The 22840-nt window shown below is 33.1% G+C and overlaps 1 protein-coding gene across 1 annotated transcript; it reads left to right on the top strand.

The window, feature by feature from the left end:
* Positions 1-1345: 1345 nt before the first annotated feature.
* Positions 1346-22122, top strand: LOC126879808 (zinc finger protein 239-like). Its single transcript, XM_050643074.1, has 2 exons — positions 1346-1826; positions 21038-22122. Exons 1-2 carry the CDS (start codon positions 1592-1594, stop codon positions 21967-21969), a joined length of 1167 nt encoding a protein of 388 aa, XP_050499031.1. The 5' UTR covers positions 1346-1591; the 3' UTR covers positions 21970-22122.
* The last annotated feature ends 718 nt before the right edge of the window (positions 22123-22840 follow it).

Raw genomic sequence — 22840 nt, forward strand, 5'->3', positions numbered from 1 at the left:
TCTTGTTTGTACTTTATTTAAAATTAAAATTTTTCATTATTATCCACAATGAACACTCAGGATGTGACGTCACTAACTGTCACTTTCAGTTTGCTCAAACCAGTTTGATCAAATTATTTGATGATGGGACGCGGTCTTCAAGGCCGCGTCCCACCATCAAATAATTTGATCAAACTTGACAGTTAGTGACGTCACATCCTGAGTGTTCATTGTGGATAATAATGAAAAATTTTAATTTTAAATAAAGTACAAACAAGTTAGACAACTCAATACAAAGAATTTGATCAAACTAGACTGATAGTGAGAGCACAGATTTTTAGAATTTCAAAAAAACTGCAATTGTGACGTCACTTTGACGTACTTCCTCAAGTACGTCAAGTTTGCTCAAACTGTTTGATCAAATTATTTGATGGTGAGACGCGGCCTTCAGGATGTGACGTCACTAACTGTCACTTTCAGTTTGCTCAAACCAGTTTGATCAAATTATTTGATGGTGGGACGCGGCCTTTAAGTAAGGCTAAGGCTCCACGGGCGGGAAATTGACGCTAGCAGTAGCAGTAAAATGAACTTGAGGTTCCGCGGAACGGAATAGGGATAGCCGAACTGTACCGACTACAGGACTTGTGCGTAGTCGGTTCAGTTCGGCTATTCCCATTCCGTTCCGCGGAACCTTAAGTTCATTTTACTGCTACTGCTAGCGTCAATTTCCCGCCCGTGGAGCCGTAGCCTTAAGGTGGCTATGACAGTTCAAAGCGCTGACACATCGCACTCGGTGAACGCACTCATATCATGTACGGTGGTCTAGCTATCTTTGTTTGTCGTATCTACCAAGAGGAACGACATAAAGGTTGCGTTCGGACGACCACAGCGCCTGACTGTCAGCAGAAATCGGCTGAGTGGTTGTATCCAGCGCTGATAGTGAAGTAAATGGGTGCATTCAGCAGACGCAATCGCTAACTAATCGATTAGTGATTTTCTGCTGAATGCCACATAAATTGTGGCATTCAGCATGTAAATCACAAATCGATTAGTTAGCGATTGCGTCTGCTGAATGCACCCAATCTCTCAGCGCCTAACTTCCAGCGGTGTCGTCGAAACTCTACCGCTGGCTCAGCTGTCCAGCCGCTGTGGTCGTCCGAACGCACCCAAACCTTAGAATATAAAATAGTTTTTTTATATTCTAAAGGCCCCGTCTCACCATCAAATAATTGACAGTTAATTTGATCAAACTTGACAGTCAAACTTGACTAGTGACACAAACTATACATACTAACTGTCACTTTGTGTCACTAACTGTCAAGTTTGATCAAATTAACTGTCAATTATTTGATGGTGAGACGGGGCCTTAAGACCCAAACACAGGTGGCGGCCATCATATGCTAGAGAGAGAAAACTAAGCACCGGTAGGGAGAGATAGCTAGACCACCGACCCGAACTACACTATTTTTGGACCTGGCCTAATCTACTTGATATTATATCTATGTCTATATGTCACAAGGTAAACTTTAAAAAGAAAGTGAATTCTGGCATAAATATTGTTATGTTCATAATTAGATGTAAAATTGGTACAACATAAATCAAATTTGATAACATGGAAGTAAAACAAGAAACTAGTGAGGAAATTTGTAAAATAGAAATCGATAATGAAGAGTTTGATGGTGATGGTAACTTGGAAGCCTTCAAAATTGAAATTAAGGAAGAACCCAAGAGAGAACCCGGCTACAACGCATTTGATTATTTAGACTTTCCTGAAAACGCTAAAGTAGAACAAGATGAATATAAATTTAATATATTATGTGAAGAAACGCAAACAACAAATGAAGAAAGTAAGTAAATAACATTGATTAATAATACACTCATGGACCATGGACAAAAATATTGCATATTTTGAAATTAACCTATGAAATAAAATTGTGCTGCCTCCAGTGTCATATTTGGATTTGATATAAGAATTTGTTATCGGAATGCGATGTATTTTTGTATCATATAAATGGTAGGTTTTAGTCTAAAAAAGGTGATACTTTAGGTACGAGTATCCAAAAATAAACTACATTCATCATCATATAATATAATGATCAATAATCACCATTCATCATAAAAAAATCGGTATAGGTTACAAAAATGTATTTTCTCCGCTTTCTAGGTATGCAATTTTCTTCATTTTTTTAATCCAAAGTAATTTAAGTAGAGCCGCCTAACTAACGCAATACTAAATATCAAGGATGCTTTAGTTTTGTTATATTAAGGAATTAATTTATTTTTCCTGTTGTATACTTTTTAGAAAAACTTACCACTTTTAATGTTCAAAACACAAGTATTCTCATTTGAAAGCTGTATAATTGTTTAAATAAGTTAAAAAATTTTGTTATAATAAATAACAGTTACTTTATTAACATTTATAAAATATTGCAAAAATAAGGGTTATTTGCAATTATCTTGAACAACTGTTTATATATTTCAAATTAGAAACTATTAAGATCTACAATATTTATTTGAAACATTTTTTTCTAAAATCTACAAGGAACGTTTTATAGGCAAAAAAATTATTTTTTACACTTTATAATTATTGTTTAAAAAGAAAACAAAGCAAAATTAGCTGTACGTCTTCACTTCACTGAAATGTCAGATATTAAAGCAATTGATAACAGGAAAAATTTTTAATGTTCTTTAGTTATGTTGAAATAGCAAGACTTCAGTATAAAATAATAAAGTTAAAAGGTGCAAAATAAGTTTCTCCTGTTTTAAGATTTTAATACGAATACTATTTTTAGCTTGGAATTATCTTCTATATGAAAATAAGCCACAATCCTTAACATTATTCAGGTAGGTATTAGATGGTATTAGTCCCAAAATCATAATATAAAAGGACAAGTGGTCATAAAATTGATATCCATATCTGCTGAACATGTGTCACAAGCTAGTATCTAATAGCAAGTTAAGGATTCTTGAAAATTTAGTAAACTCTATTGACAAATCTATCCGCTAAAAAATTTCTGATAAATTTGATTTTTCGGTAGAAAAAAAAAAGAATTCGGTAATCTGACAGGTATTTGGTAGATCTACCGAAATATTGGTAGCTGTGGCATCACTGCTGGCAAATGGCAAAACATGATCTTCTAAAATGTTTTTAATGTATATATCAGCTGCCATTTACCCAATCACCTCCACAAGTTCAGTCTCTCCTTTCCAAGAAATACCACTACATGACACTATGCTGCCACCAGCAAAATTAACACTCAGTATGAGATTACATCTGGCATATGCATACTGTTCACCATATGGAAGCAAGATTTACAAAACTTCATCTACAGAAGAGTTGTGCTTAGTGTTGAAAAATTCTCGAGAATGAAAAATCAGAATATTCTCGATATGGAGAATTTTCTGAGAATGAACCCTATGACGCACTTAGGGATATTGTTGAAGATGAAATAGGGTATTAAAAATCTTGAAATTATATACAAAATTATGAGACTAAACAACAGTGTTCTTTATATATATATAAACAAAATACAAAAACAACAGAGAACACAAAATTTATTTGATAAAAAAATGAAAGTTTCTTCTTAACAACAAATAATGCAAGTAATGGATGTGGTGATTTAATCGAAAAATATGAGGCATCAGGTTCAGAATCTATTTCTATCATTAGCTCATCCTGGTCATCTACATTCTGTATTTCAATGAACTGATGAGAAGTTGTGGGATTTTATTTTTCACGAGTCGTTAGCTCAGTCATGGATTGGTCTATGTCTAAAGGGGCATTTAGACGGGCTAGTTTTTGAAGCAATATGTTGTCGAAAATATATATTTGTTATGTTTCTGGCAACATTACAGCCATCTAATGAAAATATTGCCATTTGGCTGAGCCATCTGGCCAAAATCTTACTGGTATTTGAACACTATTGCTGTGCCTGATGCGTTGCCAATAAAGTCGAACTGCTGTGGAAAATTTTGCATGTTGCTCTGTATTTCCTCTTTATTTCCTGTACTCTGTTGAAATTTAATTTGGTGTTGTCAAAACATACAAAGAAAAGATGAATACGTGGTCAAATGAAATCACAATAAGGTTTATTAATGCAGTACATTTACGTCCAGAGTTGTGGAACTTGGCATACTTCTGGAACTATGAGACAAATGGAAGAGTACCCTGAATAAATACATTAACCTAAAACTATTAGTATATACAGTGCATCCATAAAATAACGCATAAATTCATTATCTCGTAAACCAGTGAATTTAAGGAAAAATCCCAAAACAGGTCGATTTTTATTTTTAAATTACAATTTTTTGGCATATATATCATACTAGTGACGTCATCCATCTGGGCGTGATGATGTAATTGATAATTTTTTTAAATGAGAATAGGGGTCATGTAATGCTCATTTGAAAGGCAATTTAATTCTCTATTCACTAGATCAGTGGTCGGCAAACTTTTTAACCAAAGAGCCAAATATGAACATTACAAGAATTAAAAAAAATTGGGAGCCAAATCTGCCTGTTCAGCAAACTTTTATTACTCTAAATAAAACTAAGGGTCTAGTCAGTCGGTTAAGATAGTGAAAAATGCTCCCAGTGATATTCCAAAAATAAACGAACCACATGTTCTACATCAAAAAGTATTCGACCAAAAAATGTTTAAACCTCTAGCCCCATTCAGACCCCCAACAAATTAAAAGGTGTTTTTTCGTTTTTTGACGATATCTTCATTTTTATTTATTTATAAATATTTCTAATCATTGTAGAAAATTCTATTTTTTTCGTTTTGTAGGATTTTATTTCCTACCACACTGTATTTTTTACACATTTTTTGGCGCAAAATCCATTTGTTGACATGTAGAACCGAAAAGGGAAACAACAGCAAACGTGATCTTTTTTAGCTGATCATAAGAATCAGGAATATTATTCCAAACATTGAAAATGATCATCCCTTCCTTCTCCAGGTCATTCAAAGCAGACCACTTCTTGTGTTGTGAATATTTTTTCTTCTCCAATATTTCCAATTCAACACAAAGACGTTCGCATTTAGAGCGCCATACCTCCTTGTTTTTTAAATCCAGAAATTGCATTTCAAAGCTATTAATGCCAATTTCAAAAGGAGAAAATTTCAACTCGGTTATCGTAGCATCAAGTGGATTTTTGACAAATACTAAAGTTTGTAAGAGTAAGTTTGATAAAAGCTAATTTATGAGAATAAGATGTAATGTTCTTCCTACCAATTTTTTTTAAAGGAAAATATTGCGCTTTTCGTGGATATTTGTGCCGGAGACGCATCTAAGGAGCCAAACAACCACATGCGGCTCCGGAGCCGCAATTTTGCCGACCACTGCACTAGATAATATAAACATTATCATAATTAATTATACAGGGTGTCCAAAAAAATTTTTTTAATTAAATTAATTGACACAAAAAGATGAATGTATGTGATTTGTTTAATCCTAAATACATTTTACTGCTGTCAGAAAACATAAAAATGTTTTATTTCAAAAATAAACATTGATTTTAGGCGGGTGGCAGCTTTAACATTAATTTAAGCAAAAAGCAATACTTATTTGTCAAATAAACATGTTTTCTTACAACAATAAAAGGTATTTTGAATTAAATAAATTGCATACATTCTTCTTTTTGTCTCAATTAATTTAATTAAAAATTTTTTTTGAACACCCTGTATAAATATTTTGTTAATGGATATATTAGTGAATAGAGAATTCTTTCTAGAGAATCCCTTTCAAATGAGCTATCACATGACCCCTATTCTCATTAAAAAAATTACCGCTTACGTCATCAAGCCCTGATGGATGACGTCACTAGTATGATATATATGCCAAAAAATTGTAATTTAAAAATAAAAATCGACCTGTTTCGGGATTTTTTGTTAAAGTCGCTGGTTTACGAAATAATGAATGTATGCGTTACGTTATGGACACCCTGTATAAATAACAATTGCTAATCTTATTGAGATTAGTATTGCATTTCTCATGTTTGATCTTTCTTTTCTATTCTTGGCCCTATCATATTTATTATTAGTTTGAAATCAGTTTTTGACATTCTTGTAAAATTCTTAAACAAATAATTGTCTAGCATTATTTCAATAGTTAAATTACTCATTGTTTCACGTTTACTTAGAAAAGCTGTATCCACATTTTCCGTTTTTGATTTTTCTTTTTTATGTATCGTCTTAACACAATTAAGGACACAGCAACTTTCAAGAGAATATTCTCGTTCTCGAGAATATTCTTTTCTTACATCACTAGTTGTGCTACAAAGCGGTCTGATCATGAAATATATGAAGATCATTGTAATGTCCTTGATTTTATATTAATGAACAATAACTACTCTAAGGTTTTTATTTCTGGGGACTTTAATCTTCCGAATGTTAAGTGGACAAATGATAATTTAGGAGTTAGTTTATTGAACTATTTACCAAATTCACCAGCTTTACATAATATGGTAAATTGCTATAGTTTCTACAACCTTTTTCAAAATAATTTTGTGTCCAATAGTAGAAATGTAATTTTAGACTTAATCTTTTCTAATTGTAATAAGTTGAGTGTTGTAAATGCTGCTGATTTAATTTTTTTTAACTCCCTTAACCACAATGGTGTAATGTTTGATGTTAATATAATAAATAACAGTGATTCTTTAAAGTATGCAGAGTCATATTATGATTTTAAAAACGGTGATTACATCAGTATGAACTTTTTCTTGTCGGAAATAAATTGGGAGTCACTAAAGGCTTTGAATATTGAGCTGTGTCTAAATTTTACGATATTATCAATCATGCAATAAATTCTTATGTTCCTCAAAAAGTATGTCAGACATCTTTCGACAGTATTTAGTCCCTTTACTAGAGTAGTACCATTAGAACCAGAAGAACCAATGCATTCTTTTCTTGAGGATCCATATCAAATGGGACTGTCAATCTCCAAGTTTAATATTATCCCCTTTGTACCGGACTGTCAAGTCGGCTGCTATATACGGATTCGACCGTTTACCGAGCGGCTTCGCTAAGTCGGTTAAAATACAGTATCACACTACTAGTGGAGTGACTGAAGGTTTTCACCTCTGATTTCGTTGAACCTTCATAGATTTCCATGGAAATTGGTAAGTAGTTAGAAGATACTTCAAGGAACAAGGTGACATGATGCCAATTTGCGCTTTTACCCTGGGGGTGGATGCCACCCCTTCTCGGCGGTGAAGTTTTTGAAGTTATACTTCTTTAGGCGCGATTGAGATTGAGGGTGAATTTATATTGATCTGCGCGCGTGCGCACATCGACAGTTTGGTATTGGTCTTTATACGGGCTCTGATTGGGTGTTGAAATGATCTGTCAATAATTGTTCAGTATGGTGGTTATCGGTAAACAAAAATGTTGTATAATATATTAGTTTTTATTGTTGTGAGGACAGAAATAAATTCAAATTTATAATTATAGTGACTTTTTAAATAGTTTTGAAAAGCCACAGGTACGTAATTCTAAATGTTTCAGTTGTATTCCAATAAAAAATTATCTTCATACCTATTTGGAAAATGTAAAAAAATAATGTACTTACCTAGTACTTGCTATGCTATACCCCTAGTAGGCAATGCTTTAATTTACATAATCTGATTACGAACAAACTTTCTACAAATGTTCATCTAATGTATCGTTTTCTTACTCTATATGTTGTTGTATTTTAATTCGACAAAAATCAAACTGATAAAAATTCATATAAACAAAATGTCAAAAATATGTTCAGTTTGTGTATATTCCCACATGACGTATACGCGAAGGTGGTGCAGTTTGAAATTAATTCGACTCTCGTACGGCGGGATACACGGGAAGTAGGTTCAAGCCCAATGCAAGTTATATCATTTTTTTATTTTTTTTTATAGATTTTATGATTGTAAGTATATTATTATATAATTTTTTTCAGAAAATACGTATTTAATTAATTTTTGGCAACAATTATTGTTCAGAAATCATTTGTGGCATTTTTCAATGTGTTGTGTGTGTTTTATTCTTTTATTTTTTTAATTTTTGGTATTGTTTTAATAAAAATTTTTGGAAAGTAGTAGAGAAACTGTTTAAAGTATATTGATTTCGTTGAAATCATATAATAGAAGTATAACTTCTTACGTGCGTACAAAGTACACACATTCTTTTTTTTATAAAAAAATACCAGAAATTGATAGATAGGCAACTTCTAAGCAAAATTTGTTATATAAAGTTATTAACATAAATCAATCATTTTTGAGTTATTTAATATCAAAAATTTTATTTTTTCTTAAAAAACTGCATGTTTTAAAGCTGTTTTTCACGTATTACTCAAAAACTATAAGCTTTTGTAAAAAAACTATTATGACAAAAATTAAATATAATAAAAAATTTAATACAGTCCCCACTTAAAGAACTAAGCTTATGTTATTTCAAAGTGAGTTATGGGTAATTGAATGTATGTATATTTTTTTCGACGAGTACCCAAATCGTAAGTATTCAAGCTTACATAACGGGAAAACGATGCGTTTTATAGAATATACTTGTTAATCATTTGTACTTAGGAGTACCTATCAAATGAGCTCCAGTAGAAGTTAATATCATCAAAATTAAGCAAGTTATGATGAAAATAAGAGAACCCTTTCGATTATTTTAGGAAAAAGTGAAAAATAAAACAGGCCAGTTCCACAAAAATTAAAATTTGTAGTAATCCTCACAATAATTAAAACTAAATTTTAGTTTTTTCTGTTCCAAATACTTTACCCATTTTATTATTTCCGTAGAGTAAAAAATAACCGAGATAGAAACGTTTAAAATTTCAATTTTGCTGCGAGAACCATGTAACCGGGGCCATTTCACCTTTTATTGTTAAAAAAGTGAGAGGTTTAAAAGACTAATTTCGACATTTTTTAGTAGCTCCCGGAATCAACTTTTAATTAGTTTTTAGGTAAACCTGATATCCTAAAAATTAACGGAGTTATTTCCAAAAAAAAAACAATAACATTTTTTGGAAACATTTTTAAAAGATACATTTTGAAACATTTGTGGTGCATAAATTTTAATGCTATCAACCTGTTCGAGGTCTTATTTGATAGATATTTCTATGAACTTTGACAAATGTTAAATAAGTTTATGTTATGAAATGCATCATTTTGCCGGTATTTAAGCTTGAATACTTAGATTTGGGTACCTGATGAAAGAAATATACATTCAATTACCTATAACTTACTTTTAGTTAATATAGAAAGGTTTTTCTAGTAAGGAGTTTATTTGATTTTTTATTAGCCTCAATTTTGATAATAATAACTTTTTTGTAAAAACTTATAGTTTTTGAGTTATTTATGAAAAATCGGTTAAAAACATGCATTTTTCTCACGAAAAATTAAAATCTTTGATCTTTAATAACTCAAAAAGTTTTGATTTATTTTAATAACTTTATATAACAAATTTTGCGTATAATTTGTCCCTCTATTGATTTGTGGGGTTATTTTTAATAAAGTAATTTTTACCCCCGAGAAGGGGTGGCATCCACCCCCAGGGTTAAAGCGCAAGTTGGCACCGTGTCACCTTTGTTCCTTGAGATATCCTCTAACCACTCACCAATTTTCATGCAAATCGATGGAGGTTCAACGAAATCGGAGGTAATAGCTCATATCCACCTTCAGTGACTGCACTATGTAACTAATTAAAGTTAATGTAATAATAACACTAATTTTAGAAATAAAACTATTTTTATTAAATTTATTATTTTACATAGTATGTGAGTTAAGTTAAATTTTATCCATAAAATATCATTTTAAACAAAAATTAGTAAAAAAGATAAACAAGTTAATTCGGATGGAATTCCCCAGTTTATTTTGTGCTTGATATCGTCCCAGTCTCCTAATCTGGGAAATTCCATCCGAATTATCTTGCAAGGGATAGTAAGGTAAGTTGTAAACAGCAGCACAGTACCTTCACCTCCCACACAATTCCATCAGTCAAACATCCAAACAACCTTATCACTTTCCACAACCTTATCACCTTCTGGACATCACCCACTTTTGGGCGTGGTTTCCCCACTTTTAGATATGAATAAGTTAATTCTGACGGAACAAAAATACCTGAAATATGATGAAGATGGTGTCACCGCCTTATGGCGAACGAAAACTCATGATGCACCCGTGTGCATCACCGTACTGGCCGGACAGTCAAGCATTTGCACACGGGTGCATCACTGTACCGAAGGGGTTAAAGAAGTAAAACAGATAATAAATAATGAGATACAACCTAATAAGGCGCCGGGATTCGACCTTATAACGGGTAAGGTCCTTCAGGAACTAACCGATGATTTACAGAATAATCACTATGATCTTTAATGCTATGTTAAGTCTGCACTACTTCCCGTTGCAATGGAAAGTGGCACAGATTATACTCATTCAAAAACCTGGAAAAGATCCAAAAGATGTCAACTCATAGCGACCGATAAGACTACTCCCAGTCATCTCTAAGGTGTTTGAAAAACTTTTGTTAAGAAAAATCAAACCAATATTAGAAGAAAAGAGTCTCATACCTGACCATCAATTCGGATTTCGTAATCAATATAGTACAATAGAACAAGTTCACAGACTGTACACAACAATAAGAACTAGTCTCGAAAACAATCAATACTGCACTGCAGCCTTTTTAGACGCCTCTCAAGCTTTTGACAAGGTGTGGCACACAGGACTTATGTACAAATTAAAGAAAAACCTACCTTACCCTTACTTCAGCTGCTTCAATCATACCTTACAGAAAGGAGGTATCTGGTAAAATATAGTGAAGCCTATACAAAACTTCACCCCATCCTATCTGGTGTACATCAGGGTAGTGTACTCGGACCGATCCTATACCTGATATATACGGCTGACTTGCCAACAAGCAACGACCTAACACTTGCAATATTCGCAGATGATACTGCTTTCCTGGCCTCTCATGGTAATCCAATAATAGCATCAGAGAGACTGCAACTACATCTGAAAAAAACAAATGAATGGCTTAAACTCTGGAGAATTAGAGTAAACCTCTCAAAGTCCACACACATTACATTCACTCTAAGAAGAGGCACATGTCCACGAGTTAACCTCGATGAACATCCTTTACCTCAAAAGGATGACGTAAAATATCTAGGTATTCACCTTGACAAACGACTAACTTGGACTAAGCATATATGGACGAAGAGACTTCAACTGGGAATTTTATACAGAAAACTTTACTGGATGTTGGGAAAAACTCTCACATATCGATCGATAACAAGCTGCTGATATACAAAACAATAATAAAACCCATTTGGACATATGGTTGCTCTGGGGATCAGCTAGCAAATCTAATACATATTATGAAAATACAAAGATTTCAATCCAAAACTCTAAGAACAATCGCTAATGCCCCTTGGTATATCCAGAATGACGCCATACATAGAGATCTTTAGGTACTTCAGGTAAGAGTGCAAAAAATCTTCTGAACAATATCAAAATAGGGTGCGGGTACATCCTAACACCCTGGCACACAATCTTCTCAACAACCAACAAGCGAAGAGATTGAAGCGATATATGATCCCTTGGACCTACCTAACCGATCCTGACAGCCTACAGCAGAGGAAGCTATGCCTTCAACAGCGCCCAGCCATTCTGTTCTGTGCCAGTTTTAGTTTTCGTGCTCGCGTATCAGTGTATGTGCGCATCTCACCGGTAAACAAGCTAATGTGTGTGTGTCGTGATGCTTTGGTCACTGGACCTTACATCTCTCTGTCATTGTAAAGACAAACAATTTTACTTATTGTTTTCATTGTAAAACAGATTGTAAAAAACCTTGGATGTTAAAAAACGCACGTAATCGGGCGTGCTGTCGGTTTTTCATTCGACTTCAAAGAAATTTTCGCCGCACAGCGATGTTAGTGTGGACTTGATTATCCACTTGTCGCTAAGTGGATTCGGCGGTACAACACACAAAATAAATATCTACGTCGTTAAAATGCTTGACCAGATTTAAATTTGTGCCGCAAATATTTTTTTCTTTATTTTAAAATACAACACACACACAAATTTTTATTGATTTGGATCCGCCTTTACGCCAATAAATTTAATAGAAAACACCCTATTAAGGATGAAGAAGACTTTCGTGAGGTTCGAGAAGGAAGCAGTGAAGATGGGGCTCCTAATCAACCAAAATAAGACGAAATATATTGTTATATTTCTATTTGATATAAAAATTAAAATTTGATAATTATAAACAAAATTCACTTTAATATAAAATATTTTTAATTTTCTCAACCTCGGGCATATAAATTTAGAACAACCTGTATACAACAAATTGTTATATTTAATTTTAAGAAGTGATTAGAATAAGCGTACGAAACTCGGAACAATGTGCTTAGATAAACAAAGTGAATGACGCGTACCATTATCGTTCTTCTCGGAAGGTCGATCATTAGCCTATGCTAAATAAAACTCAGTGAAATAGATGATAGTTCATTATCGTTTTTCGCGGAAGGTTTCGATCATTAGCCTATGCTAAATAAGACTCATTTGAAAGAGAGAATAGGTCATTAAAATTTGTAAATAGTTAGAAAGTATTTTAGAATGGGAATTAAATATTTTCTTTTGAAATCCATTAAGCATATTTAGAAAGATTAAAAATTGGTTTTGAGGAATATTACGAATGAGAGTTGGTGGTGGAAGATTGATTTGTGAATCTGGAAGGGATATTTAGAAAGTAGGGGAATGGATGAGAAAGTGAGATCAGAATGTTTTGAGCTGTCGAGAAGTGAAGTCGAGTAGTAGACGGTAGTGTACGGAGAGTGAGAAAGCCGGTAGTTCCGTGAGTGTGGAGTATCTATCGTGGAACGAGAAGTAGGCCAGGTCGAGAGTAAAAGAACCTCCTTGAGCCAAGAGTGTCCCGGTAGCTGATAGCAGTTTCGAAAAAGGTAGAACACAGCATCACGACAAAAGCAGGAACGAGAGCTATTCGAGCTAGTTTTTCAAAGGAGAACATTACTGGAAGCCAGGACGAGGTTTGATCGCAGCCAAGGATAGCAGGAAACGGGTCTTGTGTGAGGACATTTTCAGTTCACCAGGAAAAGGTCAGTCTCATTTGTTTGGACATGAATGTATGGGTTTTTCGTATTAAATTCCACATAAAAAATTGAATAACATAATCAATAATATCAGAAAAGCTTCATCAAAGTTAAATAGAGTTGTTCCTAATAACTCCTAATAGTTAAATGTTAATAAAAACTTTCAATTGAAAACCAAAAGGAAATAAGATTCCCATTTGTAAATGTTATGTTTAAGAATAATAAGAAATAGCAAATATTAAGCATTGATTGCCTTTTAAATAAAATAAAAAATATTTTGATTATAATTGTAACCCATATGTGTATTTTTTTTACTCTTTTCTTTTCTATCCCGATTAGGAACCATTAAGAAATATTTAGAAGCCACGAAAGTAAGTAATTAATTTATAATTCGCCCTGAGATTGAAAACATATTGATATGTGATCTGGTTAATTAATTAGATTAGTATTAATACATTGATTAAATTAAGTGACATATAAGAATATTATCTCATATCAATAATCAAGATCACATCAACTGGCGCCCAACGTGGGGCATTGTAAAGTATTTCTAGTGGCAAATTTGAAGGATAGAAAGAGTAAAGCCGGTATTTGAAAATTTATATGCCTGTGGTAAAAAGTGAGATACTTACATTTGATAACATAAAATTTAGATCTCTTTAGGTACAAGTTTTACATAACTGATTTAATATTTTATTTTTACGGTGTTTGCATTTGTTATATTTATTGACAATTTATAATATTTGGGTGAGAAAAAGTCGTCTTGGTAACATACTAGTAAAATTTCATATTTGGCGGGGACAGTACTTCTTGAAAACAAATGTCTGTGACAAGAAGCCAAAGCAAGGACAACAAAAAACAAAAAGAATATTCAGACCAAGAAGATATTTTAGACACGACAATCATGGCATCAGAACAGCAAGAATTATCAGGAATAGATAAACTATTACAACTTATGCAACTCCAGTCAAAAAAAATGGATGAAGCAAAACGAACAATGGATAAAAATCAGGAAGAAACATCAAAGAAAATGGATAAAGTGGATCAAAAAATGGATGAAACACAACAAAAATTGGATCAAAAAATGGATGAAACACAACAGAAAATGGATGAAACACAACAAAAATTGGATCAAAAAATGGATGAAACACAACAAAAAATGAAACAAGCAATAGAAGAGAACAACAAGAAAATGGAGGAACGCATAGGAAAGTATGAAAAGGAAGTAAAAGGATGTTTGACAACAATGAAAAACGAGATGAAAGAACAAGAAATGAAAATTCAAAATAAAATAAAGGAGATAACGAATTGCCAGAAAAAAGAAATGGAAAGTTTGGAAAACAAGTTGGAAAATGCTATTCAAGTAGACAGAGAAGAAGTGGAAAAAAGAATCACAGAAATAGAAAAACAAGTCACCGAAAACAGGACGCAACAAAATGTCGGAGAAAGAAGAGAAATGGTTATACGTAGCACAGATGACGTGAAGATAAGGTTTGGCGGGGATGTAAGAAGATTACACCCAGTGCCGTTCATAAATAGCCTGAAAAAGAAAATACAGCACATCGGAAATTTCGAAACAGCAAAAGAAACTATCAGAAACCATCTCAAAAATGAAGCAAGCCTATGGTTCGATTGCAAAGAAGAAGAATTTGACAGTTGGCAACAATTTGAACAAAAACTTTTGAATTATTTCTGGGGAAAAGTCCAACAATTGGAAATTAACAAGGAATTGCAAAATGGGAAATACAATGATAGGATGGGTATATCAGAAAGGACATATGCATTACAAATTTACTATAACGCAAAACATTTACAATATAATTACTCATCGGAACAATTAGTCGAACTGATTGCAAGACATTTCGAAGAAACGCTGGAAGACCATATCACATTGCAAAACTACAAAGACATAGATAGTTTATGCCAATTCCTACAAATAAGAGAATTACGTGTAAGAGAAACAAAATCAAGAAGGTCGCGAGAAGATTACAGGCCCCGAGAAACACAGGATTACAGAGATAGAAATCAAAATAGCAGGGACTATACAAGACGAGATTTTAATCCCAGAAGGGAAAACGAAAATAGAGACAACGGAAGAGGAAATTATGAACAAAGAAATAGGCAATGGAATGAGGACAGAAATCGAGAATACCAGAATAGAAACACCACACGCTCAAATCAAGAAAACAGAAATAATGGTAGACAAAATGAACAGGGATATCAAGAAAACCGAAACAGATCCGACAGACCAAGAGAAAATAGAAGAGAAGTAAATAATACCCAGACAGATGGATATGACGGAGAGAGACATTATGACGAAAATATAAACAACGATGAGCAACCGGCGTTTTTTCACGACGGCGCTCACTAAAAACCAAAAATCAAACAGGAATCTTTTGTAACCCCAAGGAGTTTATTAAATTGGCAAGAAACAACGAAAAGAAAAATGGAGTTAATTTAAAATTTGTGGATGGATTTATCAACGAGAAACCAATTAAAATTATGATAGACACTGGATCTGAAATAACATTGGTCAACAGAAAACTAATAGAAGAAGTTAACTTAACAAATTTAATTTACAAAATACCTAGGGTAAATTTAGTGGGCGCAAACAAACGGACATTGGCAACTATAAATGAAGGCATACGAGTAATGGTACGACTGGGTAAGAAGATGTATGCACTACAATGTGTAATAATGCCAAACATGTCACATGACATGATAGTAGGAGTTGACGAATTGGCAGAAAAACATGTAGTGATAGATTTTAAAAATAATACGATGAATCTAACAGAAGAAAAAGAAGAAGAACAGGACAAGGAACAGGAGAAACAAAATACGGACGAATCAGGTAAAGAACAAACAGTGGAAATGAATTTGGCAACGAAGCAAGGACAAAGAAGAAAAGGGAGAAAAAGTCAGAAAAAGACAAAAGAAAATGAAACCTGTGGCTCCTCAAAAGAAGAGTTGAGCCCAGAAGAAGAAAATTTGAGAGTATCAGAAACAAAGGAAACCTGGGATTCCTCAAAAGAAGAGACGAGCTCAGGAGAAGAAGAAATAAAGCAAAAAAATAAAAGCGAAAAAGATATGATCGAAACAGTGGCATTTGAAGAGGAGGCATATGAAAACGAGGATGCAGAATACACGATAAAAGTATGTGAAAAATCTGAGGAAAAAGACAGAAGATTAATATGGGAAAAATGGAAAGACAACATAATAGCCGACACTCTAACACAGGATGAGGACACTGAAAATAAGGAAACAATTACTCTACAGGTGGGACTAATTAGAGTAATACAAGAAGAAGGGGTATAAGACGTAGATTAAAGTAAGGAAATATACAGGGAGTTGGTTTTGCCTCGAGAAAATTTATTTAAAAATGCAGATAAATTTTATCGAATACAAGGCGGGGATTTGTTATATTTCTATTTGATATAAAAATTAAAATTTGATAATTATAAACAAAATTCACTTTAATATAAAATATTTTTAATTTTCTCAACCTCGGGCATATAAATTTAGAACAACCTGTATACAACAAATTGTTATATTTAATTTTAAGAAGTGATTAGAATAAGCGTACGAAACTCGGAACAATGTGCTTAGATAAACAAAGTGAATGACGCGTACCATTATCGTTCTTCTCGGAAGGTCGATCATTAGCCTATGCTAAATAAAACTCAGTGAAATAGATGATAGTTCATTATCGTTTTTCGCGGAAGGTTTCGATCATTAGCCTATGCTAAATAAGACTCATTTGAAAGAGAGAATAGGTCATTAAAATTTGTAAATAGTTAGAAAGTATTTTAGAATGGGAATTAAATATTTTCTTTTGAAATCCATTAAGCATATTTAGAAAGATTAAAAATTGGTTTTGAGGAATATTACGAATGAGAGTTGGTGGTGGAAGATTGATTTGTGAATCTGGAAGGGATATTTAGAAAGTAGGGGAATGGATGAGAAAGTGAGATCAGAATGTTTTGAGCTGTCGAGAAGTGAAGTCGAGTAGTAGACGGTAGTGTACGGAGAGTGAGAAAGCCGGTAGTTCCGTGAGTGTGGAGTATCTATCGTGGAACGAGAAGTAGGCCAGGTCGAGAGTAAAAGAACCTCCTTGAGCCAAGAGTGTCCCGGTAGCTGATAGCAGTTTCGAAAAAGGTAGAACACAGCATCACGACAAAAGCAGGAACGAGAGCTATTCGAGCTAGTTTTTCAAAGGAGAACATTACTGGAAGCCAGGACGAGGTTTGATCGCAGCCAAGGATAGCAGGAAACGGGTCTTGTGTGAGGACATTTTCAGTTCACCAGGAAAAGGTCAGTCTCATTTGTTTGGACATGAATGTATGGGTTTTTCGTATTAAATTCCACATAAAAAATTGAATAACATAATCAATAATATCAGAAAAGCTTCATCAAAGTTAAATAGAGTTGTTCCTAATAACTCCTAATAGTTAAATGTTAATAAAAACTTTCAATTGAAAACCAAAAGGAAATAAGATTCCCATTTGTAAATGTTATGTTTAAGAATAATAAGAAATAGCAAATATTAAGCATTGATTGCCTTTTAAATAAAATAAAAAATATTTTGATTATAATTGTAACCCATATGTGTATTTTTTTTACTCTTTTCTTTTCTATCCCGATTAGGAACCATTAAGAAATATTTAGAAGCCACGAAAGTAAGTAATTAATTTATAATTCGCCCTGAGATTGAAAACATATTGATATGTGATCTGGTTAATTAATTAGATTAGTATTAATACATTGATTAAATTAAGTGACATATAAGAATATTATCTCATATCAATAATCAAGATCACATCAATATGTATATGAGTGGCAATAACCAAAACAGACAGAATCGGTCAGATCATCACAATCGATGACTTTATCTTTGAGCGCGTTAGATAATCTAAGTGTGTTGGAACAACAATAACTGAAGACAATAACGCATCATAAGAAATAAACAATAGGATACAGACCGGCAACAGATGTCTTTTTGTCCTAAAAAAAACATAAGATCGAAACAATTAACAAGACGTGCGAAGATACAAGTGTATAAAACAATCATACGACCCGTTGTGATGTATGGAAGCGAAACGTGTACGATAACAAAGGCAATCGAAGAGAGAGTACGTGTTTGGGAAAGAAAAATCCTAAGGAAGATATTTGGGCATGTACTGGATGAAGCATCAGGACAATATAGGATAAGAACTAACAAAGAGCTCGAATAAGTTTACCCATTTCATGTTGCTCGAAATATTTTGGGTATCATACAAGATAAAAAATTGACGGTTTATATAGAGTAGGAAATATAAAACAATAAACACACTTTCTTCAAGAAATCAAATAAGAGAATGCAAAGAGAATTTTCTTAATTTCGAAAATGTTCCAGACGTTAAGCTGTCTCTAAGAGAAATTAGTACAAAGATACTAAATTTTAGGACAAGGCCTTATAAAAAGCTACTGCAATAAGAAATGCTCTTCAAAATTATGTAAGTGTAAAAGGTATAACGTATTGTACAACTCTAAATGCCATAATGCCTCAATATGTGAAAAGAAACACTAATTTTTTAAATTTAATTACGACAATATAAAAATAATCAACACTAAAATTAAAAAATGACGTTTTATTAAACCTAATCTAACAAATTACATTTTAATAGCTGATCGGGGTTTGACTAGTCAAACCCCAATTTCATAAAATTCAATTTCGATCTTTGCCTGACCGATTTAGTCTCTCCTAGATTTGACTAGTCAAAGGCCGAAACTGTAATTTATTTTGGGCTTTGACTAAGACCGTCAGTCAGACCTGAGGATTGCTTAGTCAAACATTGGAGTGTCTGAAATTTAGTCTAAGAGCTAGTGAACCCTCCGACTAATGGTCGTCCTGTAAGGCTAGAAATTTTTGTAGTGATAATTCATAGCACACCAAGGCTAAAAACCATGACCTGCTAGGCCTCAGCGGTGCACGTGTATCTACCAGGTGAAGCGAAAAGTGCAAATTTAGGGGGTAAAATAAACTTTCTCCTGTAAGGTTTAAATTTAAGTATGTGTTTGAGTAAGTCATTTATAAGAAACGTATACAATGACAGGCGATTCTGAAGAGCATAAGACCTTGCCAGGCGAGAGGAAAGATTAGGGGTGTTTCCTAAAATTATTCTTTTTGCATCGAACAAATTTTTTTTAGGTTTTTTGAATAATTACAAACAGAAAAGGTCTTTAGTGATTTTTCTCTTAAGTTAATAGTTTTTGTTATATAAGCGATTGAAAATTTAGAAAATTGCGAAATCGGCCATTTTTAACCCTAAATCGGACATTTATCTAAAAATTTCAAAGTTGCCAAGGTACGTAGATATTCAAACATTGATTGATGAAATCCCGAAGAGTTATTTGCAATAAAATATCGAAAACCCCTTTGTTTTTTAATTGCTAATCAAGCAGGCGCGTCACTGTAGTATAAGTGAGGACGTTTGAGTTTGCATAAATTCATTATCTCGAGAATGGGCAAATTTCAAGAGAAATCCTGAGATAGGTCGATTTTTATTTTTGTATTAGGACTTTTTGGCATATGTATATATAATACTAGTGACGTCATCCATCTGGGCGTGATGACGTAATCGATGATTTTTTTAAATAAGAGTAGGGGTTGTGTCATAGCTCATTTGAAAGGTTATTTAATTCTCTATTCAGTAATATAAACATTAACATAATTATTTATACAGGGTGTACAAAAAATTTTTTCTTCTATTTGTCAAATTTAATCAAAGTTAATTTATTAAAAAAAATTTTTTTGTACACCCTGTATAAATAATTATGTTAATGTTTATATTAGTGAATAGAGAATTAAATAACCTTTCAAATGAGCAATCACACAACCCCTACTCTCATTTAAAAAAATCATCGATTACGTCATCACGCTCAGATGGATGACGTCACTAGTATTACATATATGCCAAGAAGTCCTAATTTAAAAATAAAAATCGACCTGTCTGAGGATTTCTCTTGAAATTTGCCCATTCTCGAGATAATGAATTTATGCCAACTCCAAACGTCCTCACTTATACCACAGTGTCGCGCCCTCTTGATTAGCAATTAAAAAACAAAGGCGTTTCCGATATTGTATTAAAAAGACTCCATGGGATTTCATCAATCAATGTTTAAAGAATATCTACCTACCTTGGCAACTTTGAAATTTTTAGATAAATGTCCGATTTGGGGTTAAAAATGGCCGATTTCGCAATTTTCTAAATTTTCAATCGCTTATATAACAAAAACTATTAACTTAAGAGAAAAATCACTAAAGACCTTTTCTGTTTGTAATTATTCAAAAAACCTAAAAAAATTTGTTCGATGCAAAAAGAATAATTTTAGGAAAAACCCCTAATCTTTCCCCTCGCCTGGCAAGGTCTTATGCTCTTCAGAATCGCCTTGTACACATTTCTTCTAAATGACTTACTCAAACACATACTTAAATTTAAACCTTACAGGAGAAAGTTTATTTTACCCCCTAAATTTGCACTTTTCGATTCACCTGGTAGATACACGTGCACCGCTGAGGCCTGCCAGGTCATGGTTTTTAGCCTTGATGTGCTATGAATTATCACTAGAATAATTTTTAGCCTTACAGGACGACCGTTAGTCGGAGGGTTCACTAGCTCTTAGACTAATTTGGGCTTTGACTATAACATATTTTATACAATTACCTACGTGTAAATATGGGTTTCACGACGTAGCACCACCTAGTTTGGACGACAAAATACGAACAGGCGAAGATAAACGAGATAAAGTGCAGGTACCGCTGCCGTTTGGTGTAGAATATGCTGCCCGCTAAAAGATGATCCAATAGTTTTTAATATCACCTGAGCTTTTGTCTTCGTTTGTTTTTGTACTTTATGTATTCTAGAGTGTTTACAACTTTGTTTATGATCGGTTTCTGCAGTCAAAGTTTTATAATTTAATTTTTATTTTAGGTTTCCGTCCAAACGAGATTAAAATGAAATCCGAAAGAACGTCAGTAACACACACTGGAAAGAAACTTAACAGGTGCAAAATTTGTTTTAAGCAATTTAGGGAAGCAGGAAATTTGAAAACGCATTTAAGGATACATTCTGGAGAAAAACCTTATAAGTGTGAAATTTGTTCTAAACAATTTAGTCAAAATGGACATTTAAAAACTCATTTAAGGGTACACACTAGAGAAAAACCTTTTAAGTGTAAAATTTGTTTTAAGCAATTTAGTGAATCTGGAACATTGAAAAATCATTTAAGGATCCACACCGGAGAAAAGCCTTTCAAATGCGACATTTGTTTAAAGCAATTTAGTGAAGCGGGGAGTTTGAAACAGCATTTAAGGGTACACAGTGGAGAAAAACCTTATAAGTGTGAAATTTGTTCTAAGCAATTTAGTCAAGATGGAAGTTTAAAAACTCATTTAAGGATACACACTGGAGAAAAGCCTTACAAGTGCGAGATGTGTTTTAAGCAATTTAGTGAAGCAGGAACTTTAAAAAGGCATTTGACAGTACACACTGGAGAGAAGCCTTACAAGTGCAAAATTTGTTTTACGCAATTTGGAGGAGCAGGAAGTTTGAAAAGGCATTTAAGGATACATACTGGAGAAAAACCTTATAAGTGTGAAATTTGTTCTAAGCAATTTAGACAAGATGGACCTTTTAAAAGGCATTTAAGGGTACACTCTGGAGAAAAGCCTTACAAGTGCCAAATTTGTTTTAAACAATTTACTGAAGCACGAAATTTAAAAAATCATTTGAGATTGCACACTGGAGAAAAGCCCTATCAATGCGAAATTTGTTCTAAGCAATTTTGTCTAGATAGAGCTTTGAAAAAGCATTTAAAGATACACACTAAAGAAAAGCCTTATAAGTCCGAAATTTCTTTTTAACAAATGTTGAATGGGTTGCATATGTGAGTCCATATTAAATGAAGTAAAGAAACACAGACTTACTCACAATCATTTAATAATACTTCGACGATCGGTTTCCATCTCTACACTATTCAGATCATCTTCAGGTCGGCGTTACAAGTAGTTAAATGATGCCGTTACAAGGGATGCTTTGTAAGTTCATCGATAACATGTTTAAACGTCCAACTTATGCTAATAGGATAGCTAGGTGAGGGACTGGGCAAGCGGACATGCTTTGTAGGTCAAAACACAGTAAATTGGAATGGATCCTGAAGGCAGATGTGTGTTGTGAAACAGAGATAGATGTATTAGTTATGAGAAAGACAACGTTCGGGTGGGAATGTTCATAAATGCAGCTAAGGTGTAAATAGACTTATTGTAAACACTTGTACGATTATGAAGGTCTTTGCTCTTAGGTGTTTTGAGCTATGGGCAGAGGTCGAAGTAAAGAATGACAAATAGGAATAAATATTCAAGTTAGTATTGTTCCCAGTCACAGGACTACGGGATGTCATTTATTTTGTATCATTGTAGGTGCCTATCACTTGGAAATCTATGAAATGTAGAGGATTGTAAGAAATTAATTAGATAAAAAAGATTGTCAAAATAAAATTGGTTGAAAAACTGTAGAATATTAAAGGTGATCTGAAAAAAGGGAAGGGGTTTGTTAGAGCTATTGTATGATAGTGTATGTTCAGAAAGAAATATTGAATAAATAATTACAGGGTGTAGGCACTTACATTGAGAAATTATTGAAATAAATAAATAAATTAACACATAACACAAATGATTTTTATAACTACACAGACAAAACAAGTGGTATAAATTTGGATGGGAAGTGGCACTACAT

Source organism: Diabrotica virgifera, chromosome 2 (assembly GCF_917563875.1).
Source record: "Diabrotica virgifera virgifera chromosome 2, PGI_DIABVI_V3a".
Lineage (NCBI taxonomy): Eukaryota > Metazoa > Arthropoda > Insecta > Coleoptera > Chrysomelidae > Diabrotica > Diabrotica virgifera.

Excerpts from the sequence above, each read along its gene's own strand:
- LOC126879808 (XM_050643074.1), top strand. The coding sequence starts at position 1,592 with ATGGAAGTAAAACAAGAAACTAGTGAGGAAATTTGTAAAATAGAAATC. Across the intron at positions 1,827-21,037 it reads GCAAACAACAAATGAAGAAA|GTTTCCGTCCAAACGAGATT; the intron begins GTAAGTAAATAA and ends TTTTTATTTTAG.